The sequence below is a fragment of the Sander lucioperca genome, chromosome 14 (assembly GCF_008315115.2).
Source record: "Sander lucioperca isolate FBNREF2018 chromosome 14, SLUC_FBN_1.2, whole genome shotgun sequence".
Lineage (NCBI taxonomy): Eukaryota > Metazoa > Chordata > Actinopteri > Perciformes > Percidae > Sander > Sander lucioperca.
The window spans coordinates 21,713,149-21,739,528 of record NC_050186.1 but is presented as its reverse complement, the minus strand read 5'-3'; the positions used below and the strand labels follow the sequence as shown (position 1 = coordinate 21,739,528).

The 26,380-nt window shown below is 42.1% G+C and overlaps 1 protein-coding gene across 3 annotated transcripts in view; it reads left to right on the top strand.

Annotated features, from left to right (window-relative positions):
• The window catches only part of pvrl2l (PVR cell adhesion molecule related 2 like), a 325,590-nt gene that overhangs the window by 148,169 nt on the left and 151,041 nt on the right, over positions 1–26,380 (top strand). For all 3 annotated transcript variants that reach the window (XM_031295584.2, XM_031295583.2, XM_031295582.2), the window contains exons 4-6: positions 3,936–4,229; positions 8,986–9,103; positions 9,670–9,818. In XM_031295584.2, the coding sequence (XP_031151444.1) occupies positions 3,936–4,229; positions 8,986–9,103; positions 9,670–9,818 (561 nt within the window). The remainder of the gene's footprint in view (positions 1–3,935; positions 4,230–8,985; positions 9,104–9,669; positions 9,819–26,380) is intronic.

Here is a 26,380-nt window from a genome sequence, read left to right as displayed (position 1 = left end):
GGAGAGAAGGAGGAAATAGTGATATGTGCCACCAGCCAGTGCTGCTAAATCCAAATATGTCTGCTCTGCAGGCCCAGTTGTGATGTTGCCAGACATTGTTTGGTGATTCAACTTCATGTTAAAAATGCAGCTGATCACAGGTGGCAATTTGTAGTTGATGTAGGTAAATATAGAGGAGTTAGTTTGTTTCCATTTTGCACTTGAACCAAATGGAATTCAAGTATCGGGTAACAAAGCTCTACAGCTCTAAAGGTCAAAACTTCAGAGAGTGGTCAGGTTTACTTTCTGTCTCTTTTCTTTACCCTTTTTTTATGTCAGGGGAAGCTCGTTTGGGACTAATTCAAAACACAGGGACATGTGTTGATGGATGACATTGACATACAGGGGTGATGTAGGAAAATATCAGTAAGCAGCATGTCAAAGATTACTCAAAAGTTAGACTTTTGACTGATGAAATAACAAGACTAACAGCTACAGGCAAGCTCGCGGCTCTGTGAGGCTCTAATTAGGCCCAGCCGTTATGTGAGCTAAATGTGAAAGTAACCATGCTAACATGCAAAGAATGACGATGGTAACATGCTGTCGGTGACAAATATAATGTTTACCGAGTCCATCATCTTAGTTTACAATGCTATCATTTGGTAATTAGCACAAAAAAGTGCAGCTGAGGCTGATGGGAATGTCATTACTTCTGCAGGTATTTGGTCATAAACCAAAGTATTGGATATAACACAATTTTGACCTGCTGAAGGGGCTTGATTAACAGTCATGGCAAGTTATCCATTAATTGTTGAGATTTTTTAATCTGAACCAAGAAGGTGTGGACCAACCCACTGACATTGCCATCCATACAGCCAGGTTGCTAAAAATGGGATATCTAAATAGACTTCATCAGCCTCCACAATCTGTACAGATTGCTTCAAACGGTTTCAAGAGCTGCACACTTTCAACACAACTCAGATATGACAAAGTTCTGGGTCAACTTGTGTTGATTTAAGCAAGTAAATGGGTCAGTTAAGGCAATGATAAGAGGGTTTTGGTCCATAAATGGCCCGTCTCTAACCAGACACATGTAAGATATGTGCAGCATTGGCATACTAGGCCATGTGCAACAAACCACTTGTAATCTGGTTTAGAAGCTGGGTCTTCAAAAAGGCTACAGTGTGGCTGAGATCTGGCCCAGCTCTGCACAATGTCAAGGTTAAGTTGGTACCCTTACAAGCCAGATTGCAATGTCTTCTTTACTGTTATTGCATGGCAGAACATCGGCCAAAATTAAGTAATAATGTGGGTCAGTTCTGGGCTTCACTAATGAGCTTTCTGGGTGATTTCAACACAATCTCTCTGTTGATGACAGATGTCAGCTGTCCTGTGTGAATGCCACCTCAATTCAGCAACAGCCGGCTTCACACTCTTACAAATCTCCGCGCTTGGCAGATATGCCCAACATGTTTATGATTCAAACTGGCAATCTTCCAATCACAGGCCTTGATCTGTAACTGTTTGCCAAGGCGAAGAGAAAGACTTAGAAAGTCTTAGAAAAAGCTCAGGTTCAAGTTAGGACAAGCATCTGCCTTGCTAAAGGGTCCTGAGAAACCATACCAGCTACTGGGATAGTGTTTCACAGCAAATGTCTCTCTGAAGGAAGGCAAACAAATGTGAGTTTGAGTTTGGAAAAGTTGATAACTAGAATTAGTTATAAAAACCCCAATCCTTGGCTAAACACTTAAAACGTAAGCATGTGGTGAATATAACTTTTACAGAAATGTGTTCACTTTTAAAGCTCTCTAAGTGCTGGGTATCATAAACAAAACACACCTCATTCAGTTAACGGTGTTTGGAAACATTACTGTAATGCATTTTTCCTGTCTCCCTGCCAGTCTCTGGCATTCAGCCTATTGATAGTACGACAGGGTTGGTGGAGACGGCTGTGCGGGGGGGGGGGAACCAGTGTTTATTCAGCTCAGTTAGCATAGCTTCCTGCTTGCATTCTAATTACTCTGTACTCAGAATGCCTCAAACCGATGTGATGAATTAGCTGCCAGCCCAATTGGATGCAATGTCACGAAACACATCAGGGATGGATACTCCCGACTTGTTAAAAGTTGCAGATTATTCCAAAGCCCTTTCTGGCACAACTCTGCTTTATTCTCTTCTCGTTTCTACATGGCCAGTCTCTCTTTCTGTTTATGTCTATTTCAGCTCCTCTGTCGTCCTCTCTGTCATGTCTGAACTCTCACCTGACTTGTGTCGCTCCATCTCAGTGCTCCATGTCTTTACCGGCTCTTTGGTTCTTCTCCTGTCCTATGATATCTTCAGGTTTCAGAAAAACAATGTCATTTTTGTTATTGCTGCCTGGATTTTAATTTGATATAATATGTGATACAACTGACCCAATCATCCACTATCCACAAATAAACTATAAATTGACCTAAAGAAATAATCATAGGAAATGAAAGGACCAAGTGACCGCACAGTGGTATGATATTGATGTTGGTTTGTTGGTTTCGAAAAAGGTTCCTGCTGTCCAGGCTAGCATGCTCAGTTGCTTAAGGGCTTATTCAGGCGGCCTGCTAACATTTGTCCCTGTGAGCATATCTATGATTTTTGATTCTTGTGTAAATTTGTGTGACAAAGGCTTTAAAAACAAAACCTCCAATGGATACATTAAAAGTCATTACAGTGTTTCCTACACGAAAAAATATGTTACACTGTTGAGGGGTAATGCTAGTAGGCTAATGATATACCTAGCTTTTTTTTAGGTCTGTTTTGTTGGTTGGTGGTATATTTTTCTTATATCGTAAATAATACAGCACTATGTTGATATATTTGCAGTCCATATGTAGCAGAACATTTTCAAACATTTAAAAAATTAATAGAAATTTAAACTTCTTCAACCAAAGAACTCGCACACAAACCAATTTCTCCACTGACAGAAGCCTCAATAAACCAGCAGGCAATGTACTGGCAGAGAAAATGTGTTTTCAATAATTGCCTGACTTTTTCTTGAAGTAAAGTCTTTCAATCCCATTATGTCCATTACTGTCCCTGTACACAGCCGCATGCAACAGATTGAAAGGCATTTTGACACAACGTGACGCATGTTTAAGAAGAGTGGGTATAACAGAAAAAAAAGTAAATTGCACCACTGAACATCTCAAAATAATGAAATTCACTGACATTTACGGATTCATTTATTGAAAGTGGGTCCAAGTTTGGATCTTTCCTTTAAGAAAGGAAGGACATTTTCATGGAACATTAACCACTTTATAGAACAAGTCCAGTTTGATTTAAAAGAGCTAATGTGACGGGAGAAGGAAGAGCAATGTTTTGCATATCACTGTGAAGCCTCGTAACTGTTGGTATGTTTGATGGTTCACTTCAATTGGGTGACAACATGCAAAAAAATCTATGATGATGAAGCTCACTCAAGACCTATTGGTCTGCAGTATTTTCATAAATTTGCAAGTTATGAGCTGTGTTTTGGAATTATTATTTTAAGAGCATGTTCTAGCTGTCATTAAATCATGCAAAAACATATGTTAACTGGATTTAAAAATTGCAATGCTCCATAATTTGGATACTGTAAGACTTCTCAGGGATCTACAGTAGCTGTACTTATTCTTTCTGTCTCTGGGATGTTGAGTGGCCTAGGGTCACACCAGAGGACCTACCCCCCTCAGAGTTTCATTTCAGCCACAGTAGGATACCACGGTTTACAGTATATGCACAACAAACTGATTGAACTTCCTCCTCCTCTGCTGTCTCCCTGCCCTAATTCCTCTTCTCCTCCTCTGCCTCACGTCTGATGTCTTTTCCTTTTCACTACCCTTTCTTTTTTCATCTCTCTCCTGCTGCTGCACATTTTCTCTTATCTCTGTACCTCTCTTTTCTTTGTCTGACTTTTACTTTTTTCCCTCGTTCTCTGTCCCTAGCCAAGCCTAAGAACTCAGCCAACGTTGTGACCGTCCAGGCCGGGACCAAGTCGGTGGTGGTGGCTCAATGCGAGGCGGCGGAAGGCAAACCGGCAGCCACCATCAGGTGGCTGCCGTCGGTCGGAGGCAACCACTCAATCAGCACCACGAACGGGCCGGATGGCACTGTGACGGTGCGCAGCGAGTATCGACTGGTTCCCACGCCGGCAGATAACGGCAGGGAAGTGACCTGCATTGTTGACCAGAGGACCCAGGAACAGCCGTGGGTTTACCCTGTTAAGCTCTCGGTGGAATGTAAGAAAGACACACACATACACACTTTAATACTTTAACTTGTATTCACATAATGAAGGAACTTGTTTTGGGTGGAACATATGTACGTTCAAAAGTTGTCTTAGTCGTGCAACAGAAAACTCTGATTCGACAGATAGGTGAAGGACATCGGCCGAAAATGAGGGACATCCGGCGGGACTTATGGCGGCACTGGAACTATCCTGTAAATGGAACGTCGTCGATATAGACCAGTGGTTCTCAAACTTTTTCGGTCATTCCCCACTTTGGACAAGGGGGAATTTTCAAGCCCCACCTGCCCCCATCGCCCCAACGCAATGCGAATGAAATACGCAACAAGCTTAAAATGTTCCAATTTATTTAAGTAACAAGTAGTATCAGTAGCCTATAGTAACATGTTGTATCTAAATACAAACTAACTATCTAGGCTACATCAAATAACAGCAAGTTCAAAAATAAAGAAAATAAAAGTGCAGCTGTGTCAAAATTTGTATCAAGTTCAAAAATAGAAAAGAAATAAATGTGCCACTTTGCAATCCGTTAAAAAAAGAAAAGAAGAGAAATCCGAATCTCTGCCCTGAGCTCAAAGACGCGCGACAGCACTTTTCCCCGGCAGAGCCACCTTGCTTCACTGTGAAACAGCACAGATGTGTGATCAGCTCCCATTTCCTCACAAAGTGCAGAGAACAGTCGCACTTTCAGGGGTCGGGTTTTGATAAAATTTACCACGCTCTCAACTTCTGTCAAAACCTCATTTAGTTCAGGGCTGAGCTGCCTTGACGCGAGCGCTTCCCTGTGAATGACACATTGCGTCCAGTGTGCATCTGGCGCAACCCTCTTTATTAGTGCCTGCAGCCCGTTTCCTGACCCTGCCATGGTCTGTGCGCCATCAGAGCAAAAGCCCACACAGTTTTTTTCATTTAAGGCCGTGTTCTTTGAGGTAGGCTAACTGTCCATGATCTTAAACAGCTCATCAGCTGTGGCTCTATTTTTATGTAGGCCTATTTGCAAAACAGCAAATCCTCGCACAGTGACTCGCCATTCACAAAGCGGACGTACGAGATGAACAAGCTGTCAGTAGCTTCGTCCACTTGTAATGCAAAATGACTGTCTTTTAATTTTTCTATGAGTTGTTCCTCAAGATCACTTGAAATGTTGCATATACGTCTCGCAACTGTGTCGTTGGACAGGGGGGCAGCTTTTAATTTTGCTGCGCTTGTCTCGTCAAGCATAACTGACACCATGTCTAGAGCAGCGGGGAGAATGAGCTGCTCTGCAGTTGTGTTTGTGTGTTTTTTGCATTGTGCAATTCTGTATGCCACTCTATATGAAGCCATCTGTTCTTTACTGTTTACTGATGCAGCTTTTACCATGCCAGTCTCCTGTTGACGGTATTCTGCCAGTTTTCTTTGAAAGAAATTAAGTGGCTTATTGACGTGACTGGGGTGTGTGGTCTTGATAAAGGGGTGGGGGTGTGGAGGGGAATTTCTGTTACACTTGGTGTCGCCCCCGGGGGTGATCGGTCTAATAAGCGGCAACACACATCTCTAAGGATGGTTTGCTCTCACACGCGCTGCATTTATAGTCACACACACACACACACACACACACACACACACACACACACACACACACACACACACAGTCACTCTCTAGTCTAGTGCGCGGTCTTGCTCCAGATTTCGGGAGATTGGAGACAAGGAGCCGCTATCAATATGCGGGAGACTCCCGGAACTTCCGGGACAGTTGGGATGTCTGGATAAAAATATAAAGGCATAAAAAGGAAAATATCCTCCCGTTTGACGCGCCCCACCTATCACGTCTCTATTCCCCACCAGTGGGGCGCGCCCCACACTTTGAGAACCGCTGATATAGACTATCTTGAACATAAATAAAGAATACTACAATGTGTCATGGGTTTGGACCCATGACACATTGTAGTATTCTTTATTTATGTCTTACTTGGGTAAGAATACAAATAACTTGGCTGGATCCAACTGCCAACACCTTTAGACACAGATCAGTGCCTTGCCAAGGCCTGTAGGCCTTCACTTTGGCAGACACCTGCAGACCCTTCCAAACACTTCCAAGTCACTTCTCTCATGATCTAAATAACAAAAAAAAAACATCTGGTCTATTTGCTGTAACATCTGAGAACACATTTTCAGTTTTGCATAGTTTAAAAACTGTGGGTGTAACACAGGAATACAAATAAACCCTATTCTTCATTTGTTGTAAAAGTCAATATTTCTATAATGCATGGTTGTGTAAAGGCCCATGTGCATACAGTATGTGACAACCAGTGCAGAGAGTCTGATTGCAATTTGAATGTACATAGTAATGGAGGACAAATCCTCTCTCTGTCTTCATGTACTTTGCATTTGATTTATTATTGGGGCAGGTCATTATGCAGTTGGCTGCTGGGACTTTTTGTGAGGAAACCACCCCCTAAAACCATTATGCTTACCACATTAACCCTTGTTCCATTAACGAATAACTAATACACATTTTAATGAACAAATTACGTGGCATACATACATTACAGTCAACCTACCATTATGAAATTTCATCTACCTTTCATTTTTGTTATTGTAATCCTTCACTGGTTAGTCATACTACCTCATCCTTTAAGGTCTGTGTGTGTGTACAATGTTTCTCCTTAGTTGTTATTTTTTAAGCAGATTGTGACAAATGAATCCAGAATGTTCTAATTGCATACAATTTAAGGAAAGACCACCCAATTTTCCACCTGAGCCCAAACTTTAAGAACAGCTCTTTAAAGGAAATTGCACAAAATGTTGGCACTTGAGTAGTATAGAAAACTACTAATGCTCATGTTTACACACACACGCGCGCACACACACACACACACACACACACTGCTTTCATGTAATCCATTAATTTTCATATGATTAAAATATTAGAGCGGTTCAGCGTGGCTTCACAAAGATTTAGGGATGCTGACAGCATTGTCTTAACTGTGTGACCTTGCTGCCGTTTACTGCAAAGATGGAACAGATCGTCTTTGTTCCGCCTCTTTTTATAATCTGCAATTTTTAGACGACACACCAACATAGGCAAGATACACGTATACTCACACTGCCTGTCAAGCTACGGCATAAAATAATGAGCAATACATAAGTACCTGCACATCAAACTGTCAGATTATCAAATACACAAACTGTGCATCTCAGTGTGTAATCAGATTTTGTGTGTGTGTGTGTGTGTGTGTGTGTGTGTGTGTGTGGGCGTATGTATGCACACATGTATTCACTCAAATGTGAACACAAAGAAAGCCGAAGGATCTCACCTGTCAAGCTGTTGGAGTGTATGCTGTGAGCTGTAAGACAAACATGTTTGTACTTATAGGGACACTCACTTCTTAGTCTCTAAAGCTAACTTAAACCTAATGCTAACTTTAAAACCAACCCTTAATCGAGGTGAAGAACGGCAAAAATGTCTTCTCTCTGATACTTGGTCCTCACAAAGATAGAAGTGCCGGAGCACACAAACTTACACACTGCGACTCCTCACTGTGTATGTGTTAGTTTAGTGATGGTGTGAGGGATCATGTCTCCTGTCTGCTGTGTAACTCAGATCAGCTTTTATAGGTCAACTCTCTCTAGGAGAACCATACACACACACACACACACACACACACACACATCACACTTACCCTCCCACACACTGTCCTGTCCTCACACTCCTCTCTCTTTCTCTCTGTCTTTCTCTCCCTCTCTCTTTTTCCCTTCTCAGGGAGAGAGATTGACAGAGAGCTAAGCTTTTCTGTTTTGCAGGTTTTAACTTCATACACACATCACTTTGGTTTGCCTTCACTGTAAAATAAGATTCTTATGATGATGATTTTCTCATCCTCCCAGTGTAAGAGTACCTTAAATGCAGGGAGAAAAGCTCTTTAAGGTAGTGAGTTTTTTTCACTAAGGATACAGCACAGTTTTCTCACATCACTACACACACAGGGCATACCATCCCTTTTCTATCTTGTATGGAGGTTTGGTTTGTGATGCACCTTTTTGACACAGATAATAAAACAATAAGGGGATTCATGAAGACAGTCTGATGGCATTGTGTTTATGATTAATCCTCTAACCCCCTCTGACAGTGCACTGCGCACTTCATGTTACGAAAAGATGCTTGTGGCTTTGACCCAAAGTTCATTATGAACCGCATACATTAGACATACACTTGAAGAGTCAAGTAAATATATATATATATATATATATATATATATATATATATATATATATATATATATATATATATATATATATATATATATATATATATATATAAGTATGTATATCTGCTGATCCTTAAAAAAAGGTTAAAAGGTCTTTTAAAATGTAGGTTCATAAAGTGTCTTAATGTTCTGAAATCACATCATGATGCTATTCTTTAGCCAGATTCAATAAAAAAATGACATTTATATCAAATGTGCTGTTTGCCATATCTGTTTTTATTTTATTTTAAATGAGAACTTTCATATCAAATAACTTATGAAGTCATGAAAATCATCTATTTTCCTGAACCCCATGATTCATAAACCAAGCTCCCCCCTTAGCTCCAGGAGAGAAAAACAAGACATTGGCATGGGACACAGTGCACTGTGTTGCGGGGCGGATCTGTGAATTCTGAGCAAACCTGAGCAGAAAATCTGAATTTTTTTTTACGAATCTCAGTTTCATTGATAGGTGATGAAATAATAAATTAACTCTCTCTCTTTCTCTCTCTCTTTCAGTCCCCCCCTCTGTATCCATAGAGGGCTACGACAACAACTGGTACATCGGCCGTTCAGGCGCCGCACTGGTCTGCATGGCCAACGGCAACCCTCCGCCCACCATTGTCAGCTGGACCGCGTAAGAATCCCACTCCGTCTATCTGTACATGTTGATGCGTCTCCCTCCACCTCCCTCGGAGAGAGTGAAAGAGTTTCTAATTGTTGCTATAATCACGACAGAAGCCTGCACAACAATCCTTCCTCTTTGAGGATCATTTCTTAGTGATTTTTTGATAAGGAAACACATGCTGTTCCCATGTCTGTGCTTTTGCTCACATCAGTGCAGTTTTGAATATAACAGTCATAAACGGTCTCTTTATTTTTTCCTTGTTTTTCATGTCTCTATCTTTCCCCCCCATCTTTCTCCGTTTCTTCTTTTCCTCTCCTCTCCTCTTCTCCCTCTCTCTTATCGATTTGTCTTTTTGATATTGTTTTGCTTCATCTCATTTTGTCCAATAACTCAAAACATATGGTCTCCTCACTGCTTTTTCCTCCCTCCCTCTGTCCTCTTTCTTATCTGTTCCTCTGTTATCCCTCATTCACTGTTACCTGTCATTTTCTTTCTCCCTATCCATCCATCCTCTTCACCACGTAACCCTCCTCCCCTTGTATTCCCTCCTGGTCCTCCTGCTACCTTCTCCCCAGGGCGTCCGGTGCTCTGCCAGACTCGGTGGAGGTGAGCGGCAACAAGTTGACGGTGAGGAAGGTGGACGACGCCGTCAACACCACTTTCATCTGCGAGGTCAAGAACAAGCACGGGGCCAGCAAATACCAGATCACCACCATCGTCATCGGTGAGTCCGTAGAACTAAAAACAACACACACGCACATACATGCTACACATGCGTGGAAGTGTGCACAACACAGATGCACACAACATAGAGTACAGTACAGATGCATGTATATTTACCTGCAAATACGATGAACTCACACAGGTGACACAGCACAACATCCCATCAGACACAATGGGACAATTTTCTCAAATACACACACACACACACACACACACACACACACACACACTGAGAATCACACTAGCTGGTTCTACTACCATACATTATCCCGTGCACAGGTGTACTTGCACATGTACAGTCTGTTGTGTGCGTCTTGACATGTCCACACTCAAACACTCAGATAGACGTTTGCATGCACATACAGGCCACATCCCTCCTCAGACATGCAGATACACTTGCACACATGCATGCACAGAAACCTATATCTCTTTCTCTCTCACACACACACACACACACACACACACATACACACACACACGCACACACACACACATGCTGGGATCAGAGCTGATCTGAGAGCTGCAGGGATGCTGGTCTCTATCAATCTTCACATTGGATTTTTCTCCGTCTCTTCCTCCTTGCTGGCCGGCTTTCAGCAAAGTGCGGCAGAGGCTTTTGATTGACCCTTTCCCCACAGCAGGGCCAAATTGCAGGACAAGGGCCAACTCGAAATGTTTATAACTTTAGATCGAAAACCACTCTCTTGAAACTGGGATCTATACGGCCAAGCTGTGACTGGGAAACTGTAGCTCTGCTTGACGTAAATCAAATGTGAATGATGGTTTATGAGTCTGAGAGTAGGCCCTCGTTGCAGCGTTCTGGCCCTGTAGTGGACACGACACTGTTGGGATTGTTGAAGGGTTTTAAAATTCTTCCAAGGGGTTTAAGTTGGTGTGAGCCAGTTTGCCCAGGTTTGTTTTTCTTTCTTTTCTTCCTTGTTTTTTTTTTTACGTTTTCCCTTCTTTGGATCCACTATTTTCTTTCATAGCAACTAACACCTCCTAAGCACGAGTTTCTTCTTTTATGTTTTCTCTCCCCTTCTGTCTGGTACGAGTATGACAGTTGTGTCTGCATGCACTCTTGATCTTTCTGCTGGGTCTTTTGACTTTTGCTAGTCCGGTGATCCGGCTGCTGTTGCCGCAGTGTTCGGTCAGGGGATTTTTTTTTTTTTTGTCTTTCCCTTTGACACTTTCACACATTGAGCCGACACACATACACCTGCACTCACAAGCACGCACACACAAACCCAGGAACATGTGCGCATGCTGAAATGCCTCACTGCCCATCTGCAGGTAGGCCTCGAAACCTGTAATCACTGTGTGTGTGTGTGTGTGTGTGTGTGTGTGTGTGTGTGTGTGTGTGTGTGTGTTCCCACTGTGTTGCACTCCCCACTGCCTGCTTTAATGGTCAAAACGCTTTCCTTCCTTCTTCTACGTACAACTCTTTTTTTATGGAATTAATTGGAATAATCACCAATGCTGAGCTTACAATGAAACAAAAAAAACAAACAAAAACTTCTACTCTTTTGCCAAAAGACAAAGAGAAAGCTACATTTAGAAAATCCGTGGGAAATCGGAGCTGGAGATTTGAATTGTCCCCTTTGAGAACAAAGATGCTTTGTAGCCAGGCAGTGTGTTGGGAGGGATGTGTGGGAGGTTCAGAAGTGGCTAAGCTGCTACTGTTCTCGCTGGAAGCGTAGCAATGTGACTGACTCAAAGTACCAGGGAGGGTACTCTTTCCCCTTCTAGCACACATACCAACGTACATAAGCCTAACAACCTGAAATCCTTTGCTGACACATGTAACATCTTCACACATTACTCACAAAGTACACACTCATACTTTGAGCACTTTGAGTTTGGCACATTTCTTTCTACCTTTTCAAGTACATGAGATCAAGCCCAGACATTGTGATCCATCCTCCTCTGTGCTAAATGTGTCCTTGGTGTTTCACCGTGTGCTTGCGTTCCACCACAGTAAAATAACTGGATGGGTATAAAGTAACTTAGTGACTTAATCTCCCAGTTTAACACGTTTACTTATAGAGCGAGTGCCAGGACTTGAAGCTGGCGATGTGTGGGCTGACAGAGCGCTTTGCTGAGTGAAGCAGCAAACAAGCAGCTTTTCTATACTGTTTTATTTTTTTGCGTTTTAGCTGACATCCAAGCTGACTCATCCAAAGTGACTTCCCACGAGTACATAGGGGAATCGCTGTAATTGCTCAAGGACACTTTGACACAACTTGACTGATAAGAGTGACTTCAACTGGCTGTTGTAGTTAGTTAAAGCTGTGACCTGTATTTGTACATGACAGCCTCTTCACCTAACCTGCCACCTGTTTGTTATTGTAGAAATCCTCTCTCTGTGCGTTTGTGCTGCTTTTAAATGCAAAATTGTTATTTCAGCATTAATGTGATTCTTTAAAATATCAGCTTGACAAATCCTAGCTTTTGCTATTGATACATTTGCATGTCTGATTCAAGTCAGTGTCAAAGGGGGAAGGGAAACTATTATTTTAGGCTGTTGGACAATAAAAATGATTGCCCTGGGGTTAAGAATTAGACTAGTTTATCATGTAATTTGAGGAATATTCATTTATGTATATTTACAGGTGAGCTTTGAACTTCAAACCGTCACACCTACACTCAAAAGCATTAAAGCTTTGGTACGTAACTTTTTTAATATTAATGAATGTCCGTTACATTCAAGCCATTGCCAAATGAGTTGCTACAAAGCTAATTAAGACCATCAGCTCCACACAACTCTCTCTGTATTTCTCAGTATGGCTATGTTCAGAAGATTGTGGCATCCGGCGACTTTCATGCGCAGAAACTCGAGTGAAGATAATTACCTCTTCTGAAGAGTCCATCATCATTTTAATCCTCCGTGTCCTCCTTGGCTACTAGCAACAGTTTGGAGGAAGGTTGGGGGTGGTGCGCGATCACGGAAGACTTGTATCATGTGGACGCGCCGACAGTTTTGTTGTCATTACTTAGAATTCCTCATGGGCGAGACAGAAACTACACACTATAGCTTTAACCACTATACCATTGGGTCAGATATGTAGCCCAATAATACAACCTTAGACTATGAATGCTATGCTAGGAGGAATTGCACAGTGAAATGTACATGCTAATGTGTCTGTTCCTATAAAAATAAACAAACATTTTATAAAAAGCCTTAATCACTACACCGTAGAGTCATAGTCCTTTCAAGACCTTGTGAATACCTACTAGCATCAAAGATATACATACATATTCCACCTTAACAACACACCTTAAAACATGGCTGTCCGATAACTATAACTGCACACAATGTGTCAGATGTGATGTGTGTTCGATGTGACATAGTCATTGTTGCTGCCGTTCAAGCTCTGCTGCCTGCCTCCATGTTATGTCTTGTATATGCTTTCAATGTGGCCTCTTTGACTATTCTCCTTTGTATTGTCTTTATTGCATTGACTGCTTTAATGCCTTTGTCATCATCTGTGCTTGCTTGTTTGTGTGCCACTTGTTTGGATGTCTTAATCCTTTTTGCTTAGGCCTGCTGTCATTATAGTTGTAATGTCATTTATTTTAATTTGTTAACCATTGTATTTTAAGATGCCTATTGTCAGCTGGCCAGGGACTACAGCTGGAAATTAGCCGTAGATGCTAAAGCTGCTCCTTCTACTGTACAGTGAATGTACATTGTAGTACAATGTAGTTTACAATGTCCACGACATTGTAAACTAATAAACTAAACTAGCATCGCAAACGAACAGTGAATAAACTCCTAATTGTGGCGACAGCCGGTGAATCATGACCTATAATGAGAGCCTCCCTCAAAATGAATTGGGCCACCAGCTCACTCCCCTGGGCCAGTCATCAGAACCCCAGCCCGATGACTGTTTAGAATCTTCTTCTTTTGCTTCGGCCCAAGTCTGAAGGTAACCCACCAGGGAAACTCCCAACACTCCAGATGGCCAGTCTGCCACTGGTAGTGAATCACAAAACAACTACATCATTAGATTCACCTTTCTAAAACGCAATTATAGACACGACACATTCTGTAACATGTCAGTTAATAATTAAAGCACACACCAGCAGTTAAACCACTGAACCCACTGAATGAATTAATCATATACCTGTCTGTCTGTCTGTCTGTCTGTCTAAGAAGTTATTTAAGTCTCTAACAGAAAGTGAATGTTTTTATAATTTGAAAGAAACCAAATGAAATTGTGCAAATAAGCTATTAAACTAAACTCTAGCAATCAAATTGCTGAACCAACTTGACATTTGGAATAGTTTATTATTATCATGATCAGCATGCAGGGGTGTTTATAAGACTTGAGGATGTTCGGGGCTTAGCCCGGACCCATTAAAACAAACTAAATGTAATGCACGCAGAGCAGATCACAAAAACCCAGCTTGTTAATAGCTGTGTATGTTCATTTCAGCCGCCCAGTTTGATGATGTTAGTTAGATGGCACATACATTTGGCCTAATCACAGCTGGCCAGGCAACTCAAAGGCAAAGGTTTTGGTTCCAGATTTGTGGGGCCACACATGATGTGTCTGGGTCCTCCCCCAGAACATTCACTTAATTTCCTGAATTCTGGTGAACTTTTATGCACCTATTTCTACCTTTTTCTGCATCAATTTATGCTGGAAATATCTTTATTTATGTAAAGGGAAACATAGGTGACAAATCAAAATATAAAAACATAACGGAATATAATGCGGTAAGGCTCTCAGGCATTCTGTATTTCTTTTCAAATATTTATTCTCATGTAGATTAACTTTTCTCATTTAATATTATCTCTGCTGAGTCAACACACATCTAGGCCTAATTTACTCTTCCCTCCTCTTTTGCGTCTTTTGTTGATGGAGTAACCTCTTTAAATGTGCATGTGGCACTTATTCATGTGAATGATACATTAATTAATTTTGATTAATTAATAAACCCCTGGACTGTAATATTTCAGACATGTTTCAGCTTATACTCAAAACATTCTGCACATTCAAAATATAACTCATCCCATCTGTGTTCTCTGGCTTTGGAGGAGTGGTGATATTTTGAGAAAAATAAAGTTATCATATTATGTATAGTGTAAAGTCACAACATTTCCAGAAATGATCCACTTGCACCATAGTCTGCTGTGCATTACGTGATTGCTCTGCCGATATGGTAGATCTCAGACCTTCTGACAGACACAGAGCCCCGTTTGGGTCTCTGGTCTCTGAATGAGACAAAGTTTAGGTAAGTGGCTGAACACTGCTTCACATCGGAGGTGGAAAACCGAAACTACGGCAAAACTACTTAGAGTACAAGCGCGACACATCTGCCGCAGCATGCCCACAGCACAGCACGTTCATTATGATTACCTAAAGCTACACAGACCACGGAAGCCCGCTGCTCATCTCTATTTTTACAGAGAGAGTGGACACAAAGCGACGGATGAGTCTGCTTCAGAGCTCTGTGTGTTTGAGCCTGAACCATAGACTGTAAACGTCACGTCACGGGAACTTCAAACAAAATGTAGCAATATGATAACGGACCTAAACCTTTGTGTTGCCTACATTTAAAATTACACTCTGGGCTACCGTCAAACATTCAGGGCTGAAGCCCTGAAAAAATGACCTAGCAACACCGATGTCAGCATGCACACATAGGACAGCATAGCACAGTAAATGCTGTTTACCTTGATAACATGTTGGAGGCAACAAGTACATGTTGTGTCTTTTCTTCTTCCTTTAATCGAACCAGCTCCGTTCCTCGCTCCAAAATCATCAATTAAAAATCCCCTGTAGACAAAATAAAACTGTAACTGTTATATCTTCTCATGTTTGACTATACACCACTAACCTTGATGAACCTGTATTGCATTTCCTACAGCTGGTTCACAATAAAAGCCTCCCTGTGGTCCAATAATGAAATCTTTCTGGTACTTGGAGCTCAACACAGCAAGACATTTTGAGATGGTGCTTGTTCTCTAGTCATCTGCAGTACAATGCATGTATTGGGCCAATTAGTTCGACACTAGACACCTTTGGTTGAGGAAAGAGGACCGTTACGGGTTGGCCTGAGCTGACCTTTTTACAGAGCAGGCTGATAATATCAATAACATCTTCTCCTGTGAGGTTGCAGACAAAATGCATAATAATTAGCATGGCTCTGTATGCCACGTTGCAGCTAAACCGTGCTATACCAAGAATTTGAGAGTTTGTTCTGACTCTAGTTGATTCAGTGATGGAGTACTCGTGATTCGACTTGGACTCGTCCACTAATGACTTGGACTAGGACTCAAGGATTTATGAAGTCGGAATCGAGCATTCATAAAATAGGACTCAGAAGTTTGATGAAGTTTCTCACTACTTTTATGTGTAATAGGCAGTGGTGGAGTACTTGACTCTGACTCGAACTCTGGTATCGGTGACTCAAAATAGACTCAGAGTCTTTTTGGTGAAATGGACTTTGACTAGGGCTCAAACACTGGGGACTCGAGACTTGACTCGGACTCGACAGTTGGTGACTTGACTGCAATACTGTTGATTACAGCGTTTTTTTTTATTTTGGAGTGCAGTTACAGTAGCGTGGAAGTTATCATCATCATAGAAAGCTGTTTTCTGAAGGTTTCACTGACACAAACATGGTTTGACGTCTTACCTTAAACCTGGGTTCGAGTCCGACCTGCGGCACTTTGCTGTGTGTCATCCCCCATCTCTCTCCCCCTTTCATGTCTATCCACTGTCACTACAATAAAGGGAAAAGCCCCAAAAAATTATCTTTTAAAAAAACTAAAACCAAAACCATACCATGTCTTTGGATTATAGTGATCCTGCTTTTGTTCACTTAACATCTGTGTTTCCTGAAGGAAAAACCATCACAAGTAAACCACTTTTCATTAACTGTAGTGATAGAATCCAGCCCTCAGCATGAGATCTAAACTGTTAGGCGTGGAAGGTTCCGGCTCTTAATAATGTAACAGTTAATACCCCGGCACTTTGTGTACACGGGCCCAGCACACCCCACTAATGTCCCTGCTGAGAACTGTTAACAGCTCCTCTCTGTTCTGTTAAATGGTAGATGAAAGCACAGTGCTGTCTGGCTTTTCTGCTGCTGTCAAGCAGCTATCACGTGACATGATTTCCCTTCAGCCTCCACCAGGGCCACGACTTAAAGGAGGAAAAGATGTGGGGATGCGTGAGAAAAAAAGGGAGGGGTGAAGAGAGGTGAGACAGGAGGAAGAAGAAACTGAAGTGGAGAGGTAGTGGACTTTGAGGCATTATGGGACACACACACACACACACACACACACACACACACACACACACACACAGATACACATCTACACACAGTCTGTTTCTCTCTCATGTTTCCTGGACTCCTGGAGTAAACGCTTCTCTAAGACAGCTTGAGAATTTTTTCTTAAGTGTTTTGCTGATGAGAGTGAAATGTGTACAGCAGCCCCCTTAACGCCTACACACACACACACACACACCACCCTTAACTTCCATCCATTCACATGCACATGATGCCAGTTATGCATGGCTTGCTTGGTTGCCACGGTGCCAGCTGGATCTGCCCAGCGCACCATGCACTGAGAGAGCGAGAGAGAGCGAGAGAGAGCGAGAGCGAGAGCGAGAGAGAGCGAGAGAGAGAGCGAGAGAGAGCGAGAGAGAGCGAGAGAGAGAGGATGTTGGCAGAAATAAAGTGTTGGAGTGGAGGATGGGAGTGGATTTGAGGAGGGGTGGGCAGCAGAAAAAAAGATTGCAGAAGGGCTGAAAACTGAGATAAAGGCAAGTGTTGGGGGGTGGAGAGGATGGAAAAAGCAGAGAGCGATGGAGAGGCACAAACTGAGGTGGCAGCAGCAGGAGGAGAGAGTCAGGAAAGTCCTCTAACAACTCTCATGACTTCTGGTCCAGTTTGAAAGAGCAAACTGGCAGCAGGCTGTGACCTCCGCTGTCCTCTACCCCTCCGCTCATCACTCTATCGTGCCCCCCCCCCAATACATCCAGCCCTTTCATGGGGAGTCCAGCTGGCACTGGGCTGGGGGCTGTTGTTGTCGTTTAAATACACACACACACAGACATACACACACGTACACAGTCACATCTGAGGGGACCAGTGGAGAAGCATTTCCTGGATTGCCTGCGGCAAGCGAGATAGCTGGCCAGCGGAAAGGCACATATTCACTTTGCACATACGCGCGCGCGCACACACACACACACACACACACACACACACACATATGCATATACACACAATGTTACACGCAGTGTTTCACACATGCACACATGAACAAATTGGACCATGCAGCTCTGTGCATAAAATAATCAGATGATCCAGTCATTGGAGGAAAATGGCACCGACTCTCTCGGACATAAACCCTGAGCCAACCCCTGCACAGGCTTAATGAAACTCACACACTGTATGCACACACACACACACACACTTACACAGGGTTGAATGATAGTGGAATAGTACAGAAATATATTCTAAGTTATTCAAAACAAACAAACGCATTAATTATAACAAATATGTAAGTAGTTAAACTATTCAAGATGTTTGGTGAGGGAACGCTTCTTACCTAAGGCCATCAGGATGGTAAAAGTTTTTATCCCATTAATTTTAGTATTTATTCTCCTTTATTGCATACTAGCCTATTCAGCATCCAAGACTGTACCACCCTGCATTTCACTGCACATATTGAATGAGCAGATGACAAATAAAATAAATATGTGGCGTTTTCTCTGCGTGGCGTGTTCTTCAGCTCCTTCTTGTCCTCCTTCCGTCAGGTGTATATATCAGGACGCCTTGTCATGTGTTATTGTTTAAAAACAGTGTAGTATGCAGAAATTACGATACATGCTTGATAGAAATGTCCTTGTTTCAGTTATACTACTGTATGCGTATATTTCTAGATTTCAAACACCCAAAGTAATCTGTATTCAGTACTGTATGTATAGAGTTTACTGGTTTACACAGTTTCCTTGGTAATGTGTTACTAGTCTATATCCACGACATTCCACTTCCGGGATTACTCTCGTCCAACCGGAAATTCGCCGGTTGTCACCCTTTTCGGATATCCCGTTACGGATGTCCCGTTACCTTCCGCTTTCTTTGTGTTGTAATTCTAAACTCCGGTGGATTTCTGAGGACTATGGTTAACTGCTTCTCAGATCTCTGCAGGGTAAATCCAGACAGCTAGCTAGACTATCTGTCCAATCTGAGTTTTCTGTTGCACGACTAAAACAACCTTTGAACGTACACGTTCTACCAAAACAAGTTCCTTCCCGAGGCTATTTTGCAGAGGCACCGTGGCTCCGCTCGGCGCTTAGCACCAGCCAAGACGATTGTGATTGGTTTAAAGAAATGGCAATAAACCAGAGCATGTTTTTCTCCCATCCCGGAAGGCTGTGTGGACTAGCCAGACCCTCCTCCACAGCACTGTGGAGGAAGGTCTGGCAATGCGAGACTAATGTGTTACAGGATCAGACTACACAATTTTTTTGTCTTTCACGACAAAAGACATATTGCCAAAAAATCCTGCTGTGTCTTGGACAGAAGAGTGGCAACACTACAAGTATGACACTGACCAGCCCCCAGACCCATTATCACGTGCTGTCGTGAAGATCAAGCGTGAGTTCATAGGTCGACGCTTTGGTGGAGCAGCAGAACTCACGAAAATCTTTTAAACTGACCGTTGTCGATCTGAAATAAATACAGATACAGCAACTGCATGGCATATTTCTCGCTTAAAATGTTTTAAGAAACAGGCTTCGGTGAACTATGTTACAGGAACCTACCCAGTTCTGCTAATACATACAGGTTGAGCCAGCCATACAGTTCTTTCTCACTCAATCTTTCTCATACACATGTAAAGTACAGACATAAACCCTAACTGCCATGTCTCTGCAGCTTATTGGGGCTTCCTGTATATATGATGTGTTGCTACAGTAACAGACAGGAAATGGCCTCCTGTTTAGACTACCAGTCACATCCCATCTAATCTTCACGTCTTGATGGAGCTGATTTAGTTTCGTCTAGAGTGGGCCCCAGGCCACAACACTGTAGCATCTGATTTAGTGAAATGCAGGGTAAAAAAAAAAAAGAGCAAGCGACCTCCTGCTGAACATCTCGTGGACGTTAAGTGGGGTTCTGGTTTATTCTTGGCTCAGTTTGATGGGCTTGGATATTAATATCTTCACACTGCCAAAAATACAACACAGCAGATGTCTAACCAGAAAAACTCTGTTTATTAACACAAATCATAAAATCCACTGAGAAGAACGGTAGTGGTATTTTTTTATTGAAATAATGCTAAAATAATTTTGTCTGGAGATTTTCACAGGCTCAATTAGCCATGTGGTTTTGAAGCCTTGCTGTTTTGTGTTTGTGTGTTTTTACCTTATTATGATTACTACCTGTGTTCGGCTCGCCTTCTGACTCATACTTACAGTTGTTATTCATCAAAGCTGAAGGCTGGGTTCTGCGAAGCGGCTAAAACCAACAGTGTTGTCAGAGCTCCACTACAATCCAGCATGTTGTGTCTGTGTGTGGTTATTAACAAACGTGTTGCTCCAAATAAGATTTTGTGACGAAACACCACACAGTGAGAGGTGGGTTTTTTTAGCTGGGAAAAGTAAATTAGATCCACCAGTAAACAGCCAGGAGCAATTTTTTTATGGGTGAACAAAATTAAAGTTGTCACAATTAAAATCGCTACGTTTCAGATTGTAGCTGATAGGAGAGATTGAGGTGCAGATGGTTGAAAAGTTTGAGGACAATAATATTGACTTTCTACTCACTACAAAAAAAAGATTTTAATAGAAAAATATCAGAAAGGTGTTGAGTTGAGGTGATGAATGTTTAATACTTTTAATAATAAATATAATTCCCAATAGCGTAGAAATCCTTTTTAATTTCATTGTGATTTCAGTCTGTTTAATTACTGATCTACTTATCAGTTGTCTTACTCAGGCAGCTCGGGGAGAATCCAGATTTTGGCAGAAACACCCGAAGGGGAAGATTTCATCCGGATGAGTTTTATTTGCCACAGCAGAGTGATTTCCCATTGAAGTTCATCCCCCGAAAATGAGAAACAAGAAAGTGAGGGAAGGGGCTCTGTCTATTTTCTCTGACAATCAAAAAAACAAAGCTGGGGAAATCTGATCGAAACTTTCGAGAAATCACAGAAAAAGCTCCGCTGTTGCACCCTCGGTGTGACTGTTGGGGCCGCGGCCATGCAGGGGTAAAGTCTGTCAGGGAGATAAGAGCTGAGGAGAGCCTCCAGGCTATGGCTTATCACACACACACACACACACACATACACACACACACACACACACACACACACACGTACGTACGGGTGGGGCCGGGTGTAAAGCCTTCCACGTAGATTGATTTGAGGTGGGGGGAGGCTTATATCTGACCTTAGTATCAGTGGGTGCCCGGCAGCAGTAACTTCAGTATATTTCTCTATCTGTCTCCCAGCCGGATGACCGTCCAGTCAACAGATTACCGCCACCAGTGCGGGGCTCAGAAAGAAAAAACTAAATAAAGCTGTCTGTATGTAACATTTCCACTGGCTCGTATTTGGGATTTATGACTAAAACTCAGTCAGGATCTCAGAAAGAGACTGACCCGAGGCACTTAGGGGAAACGCTGCGGTGTTTGTACTTATCGAGCAGCGGTAGAAAATAATCATCCCATCTCCAGTTGTGTGATTTTTTTGGTGGTCGATGACTCTGTAGAGCGGAGCTGAGTCCACAGGCTTGTTGCGTTATGGGTAAAATATCAGCCGTGTTTCCAGGCAGCATCAAGTAATGCCTTGAATATTTCCAGCTGTTTGTTTCAATATCTCAACACCATTTGACATTGCGGAGCGTGATAACTACTATTGAGACATAATTATACAGTATTATATTTTTTTTTTTGTGTTCAACTAAAACAGCCAGAAGGAGTCAGTTCCTCACAATGAAACCCCCCAGTGCTTCTTCTTTATTCTTTCTTTTTTGAAGATTTAATAATCATTCAGAGAAGAGATGTTATAGAAAAGGCCCAGATAACACTAAATGAAATAGACACAGTGGAGTTTAACCTCAAGACTTGTCGGGTTTTCAGTAATGGATAACACTCTCTTTTTCTCATATTCACACAGTCACTCTCTCGATCTTATTATTGTACATACATGGAGAAGCTAATGCAACAAGTTGTTTCCCTGTGCCAGTGGGTTGTGGAACAGGAATCTGGGAAATGCAGGAAATTGCAAACTGATACCGAAAGAGACAAGTGTAAGCAATTATCTGATCTGTCAGGTACAGTTATCCAAAAATAACACTAAGACTAACTGAGACTAACCCCCCCAACCCCCACGATGAAATCCAGATTCGGCTCGGCAGGGTGATAGTGTTTTAACGAATGGGTGGGAGTGGACATGCTACATGTGCTAGCAATTAAAATGTAAGTGATGTTTATTTACATTTTTGGGGCAGTACTGTATGCTCTTTAAATCCAAACATGTTGTATATTGAATCAAAATGAGCATAAACACTACTGCTCCAACAAGTGGGAGAAGCTACACCATAATAACAGCTGTAACTAGAGCTGTAAATGTAGAGTTTATAATTCTCTGTTGTCGTCTTATGATCACAAATGATCATCTTTAAAAAGATTGATGAGATTTTTTGATGATGTGTTGACTGCATATTTGTTCTTGAGTAAACTTGCTGTGTAGTGGTGTGTGTGTGTGTGTGTGTGTGTGTGTGTGTGTGTGTGTGTGTGTATATAATGTCTTTAACGTTACATGATTTACAGTAGTACCCTGTCCCTCAATATGCAGTGCAAGACACCTTCAGGGGAAGAATAGTAAATGTGTGTTAGAGATATTCGAGTGGCCTGGTGGGGGAGAGAGAAGGTCTCATTATTGAAAGGTCAACAGCTCAACCCCATCATCAGTCTGTGTGAGTGCACCAGCAGCCCTCACTGCAGCTCCACTCCCTCAGTATTTCTATAGTCAGTGCTAAAATGTCAAATTTGATCTCATTGTTTTTTCCCATTCAAGATTCAATGCTGACTTTTCATGTTAGGGTGTTGTAAGAGAATGTGCAGTAAGTTCAGCAGAACATCTCGAAAACACACCGGATCCATGCCACCAATATACAGTTTGTAAATTAGGCCAGCAAAAATAGTTACATCATGTACATATACAAGAATATATTCCAGGAAAAGTATTTAAAGGTCTGACCCAAAGAATAACATTATTTGAGCTAATTGAGTGAAGTAGATGGGTATTTGAGGGAATTTCCTGTTCTGTGTGTAGTACATAAATGACACCTAATTAGGACTAGGCCTGTAATTGGCTTATAAAACAAAATACTTCCATGGAACATAATAGCTGTACATTTGCAAAAGTGGCAGTGTAGTACAGGAACAAATTAGCAGAATTAACAGAGGGGATTAGGCCTTCGACACACTGAAAATGAACAAAAATAGGGATCAAGAGGTGAATACGGAGAAATATGTAGGGTGATGGCTGCACAGAATGAAAGTCTGGTTATTTCTACCAAGTCTCTTTGCTAGATTATTTTCCAGGAAGCGAGCCAATAGCTGGTGTTACATTCTCAGCCGGTGGCTGTTCCTTTTTTGTCCTTCAAGACAATCGCAGTACCCATGACAAAGAATTAAACTGGAATGCAGCGAGACCTTCTTTCACAAGCCGACACAGAAGGTCTTCTCTTTTAAAAGTTACAGGTGCTGTTTTGTTCATCAAGGACTATTTTTTTTTACACGCTAAAGAGGAGGCAGGCAAAACCCAACAAGATCATGTAAAAGTCTCAATCTGATAAAGGAAAAACTAAACAAAGAGAGGTCTGCATCATCTCGAAATTAGCGGTGTTGAAATTAATCAAATAATTGATGCATCGAATCGTGGACATGGACGATGCTGCATCGATAATCGGCCAGGCTATAATCGATTATTTCTGTTTACAATTTAATGTATGCCTAACAACCTTTCTGTTTACATATTCTGTTATATTTTGCACATTCAGGAAGTGCCATGTGCTCAGTTCTGTTGTTTTATGTATCCAATTTATTTAGTATTAGAGCACTGCAGAATGTTTTGTTTTTGAAGCTTGAAAAGCTATGAATGAAATATTCTATATGGCTTTAATAGAAAAATGTATTTGACGCATCATGATGCATCGAGATATCCAATCGAATCGCTGATATGATAATCATAATTGAATCGGGAGGTCAGTGAAGATTCACACCTCTGCTCGAAATCCTGTTTTCTTTTTTATTTGATAAAATGATACCGCTGGACCCTGCTGGCAGTTAATGACCAGTTTTGAGGCTCAATGTGAGATAATAATAAGGGGTTTCTTGACATTAGTATAAGACATTAGACTGTATCGAAATCTGTGCAATGAATTGACACTGTGATGCCTTTGTTGGTTAAAGCTATAGTGCGTAGTTTCTGCCACCCCATGAGGAATTCTAAGTAATGACAACAAAACTGTCGGTGCGTCCACATGAGTATTGCGTGGTATATAGTCTAAATATTTTAAAGAGAGGTACTTGTTTCTCTACGTTTCCTGTTACTGCTGCAGCCAGAAGAGAATGGTGAGCTCATTTATAGAGCTGCGCTGAGCCAAGCCACTCCTGGTTTCAATCAAGGAAGAGGCAGTGTGTGGGTGACCCATGAATGCACAAACGAACGCGCGCTTACACCTAGACATGTCCAAGTACTGTATCCTACGGTGGCTGACAGGGGCAAACGCACTGCAACTTAATGAATCACACGCAAATAGACAAACCACAAGCAAATTAAGAAAACATCTTAATTTGACAACACATGAGCAGCATTTAGCAAACACGCTGCATTTACACACAACACAACCAATTACACAAACGCGCTGCAAATATAGAAACAATGCAAAAAGAAAAGGACACCCCCCCCCCCCCTCCCTCCCCGGCGGCATCCAGATTACACAACGGAAGTTCTCCAGGCCTCTAAGAGGAGCGATAAATGGAACAGCTTGATTTTCAACCCCAGAGAGAGAGAGAGAGAGAGACGGGGCACGTTCAATCTCAGAACGGTGTGCACCGTTGTGAAACGGTGTGCACCGTTGTGAAACGGTGTGCAACTACTTTGAGATCATAGACTGTAAATATGAAGTCTATGTTTGAGATATGTTTTCTCTCATTTGGTGGGTGTGTCTCTAGTTTATTGGCTCAGGTCCCAGGTGATACTCAATCAGCAGAGACGTGTCTGTAAACTCCTGGTAATAAAAAGGCAGAGCGCTCTCTCCCCGTGGGGTCGAAAATCAAGCTGTTTCACTCAGCGCTCCCCCTAGAGGCCTGGAGAACTTCCGTTGTGTAATCTGGATGCAGCGTTTTTCTGGCACATTTGTTTTCGGGGATTGTGTGCTTTTCTTTTTGCATCGTTTCTGTATTTGCAGCGCGTTTGGGTATTTGCTTGTGTTGTGTTTATATGCAGCGAAAATTCATTAATCAAATTAATGAAGATGTTTTCTTAATTTGCTTGTGTTTTGTCTATTTGCATGTGTCCTCTGGGCTTCTTTCCGGTTCTTCGTTTCTCTCTTTTCAGTACACTGTAGTTGTGGTTTTATTGAATCCGCCATCCAAGTTCGAACTTCTTCAGCTGACTGGCTCCAGGCAGAATTACATGTAATAGTTCATTACACACATACAGGAAGACTGTCTCTACTGCACATTACATACATCGAATAACATCTGTGCACTCTGTACATACACATGTGTTTTTTATTATGTGGTAGTAATGCACAAATCGCCATGCTGCAATTTATATGTGCAAACACTGTGCCCATATTTGCCTCGGCACATATTTATTCGTTCTATGCACATTCAACTTTGGACCCATGCACAAGGCTCATTCTTCACAGGACTCGCAAGGTCAGATGTTAGTTGTGTTACCTGAAGTCGAAGCTTGGCGAGGGAATGGTCCATGATTACCTCTGTGCTTCTGCTACTGCTCAGCCGCTTTTTCTCTTTCTCTCTCTCTCTCTCTCTCTCTCTCTCTCTCTCTCTCTCTCTCTCTCTCTCTCTCTCTCTCTCTCTCTCGCTCGCTCTCTCTTTCTTTTTAATGTAGTTCGTTCCCACAGCCAGGTACAGACACACAGTCACACAAATACACACTCACGAATCCACACACATACTCACACAAGTACTTACATAAGCAGATACAGTACATGAACGCAGACACACACACAATCTGCAACTCTATAGAGACAAACATGCATGTGCACACATACAAACACGCACAAAACATCCAATTTGTGTCGAGGGCTTAGTCACATTCCTCATTTCTCTCACTGTTGCAACAGTGAGTTATTCCCTTCTGGCCTGACACCTCCGGAGACCTCAATAAACCGTGTGTGTGTGTGTGTGTGTGTGTGTGTGTGTGTGTGTGTGTGTGTGTGTGTGTGTGTGTGTGTGTGTGTGTGTGTGTGTGTGTGTGTGTGTGTGTGTGTGTGTGTGTGTGTGTGTGTGTGTGTGTGTGCGCGCGCATGTGTGTAATAATGGGCCAGATAG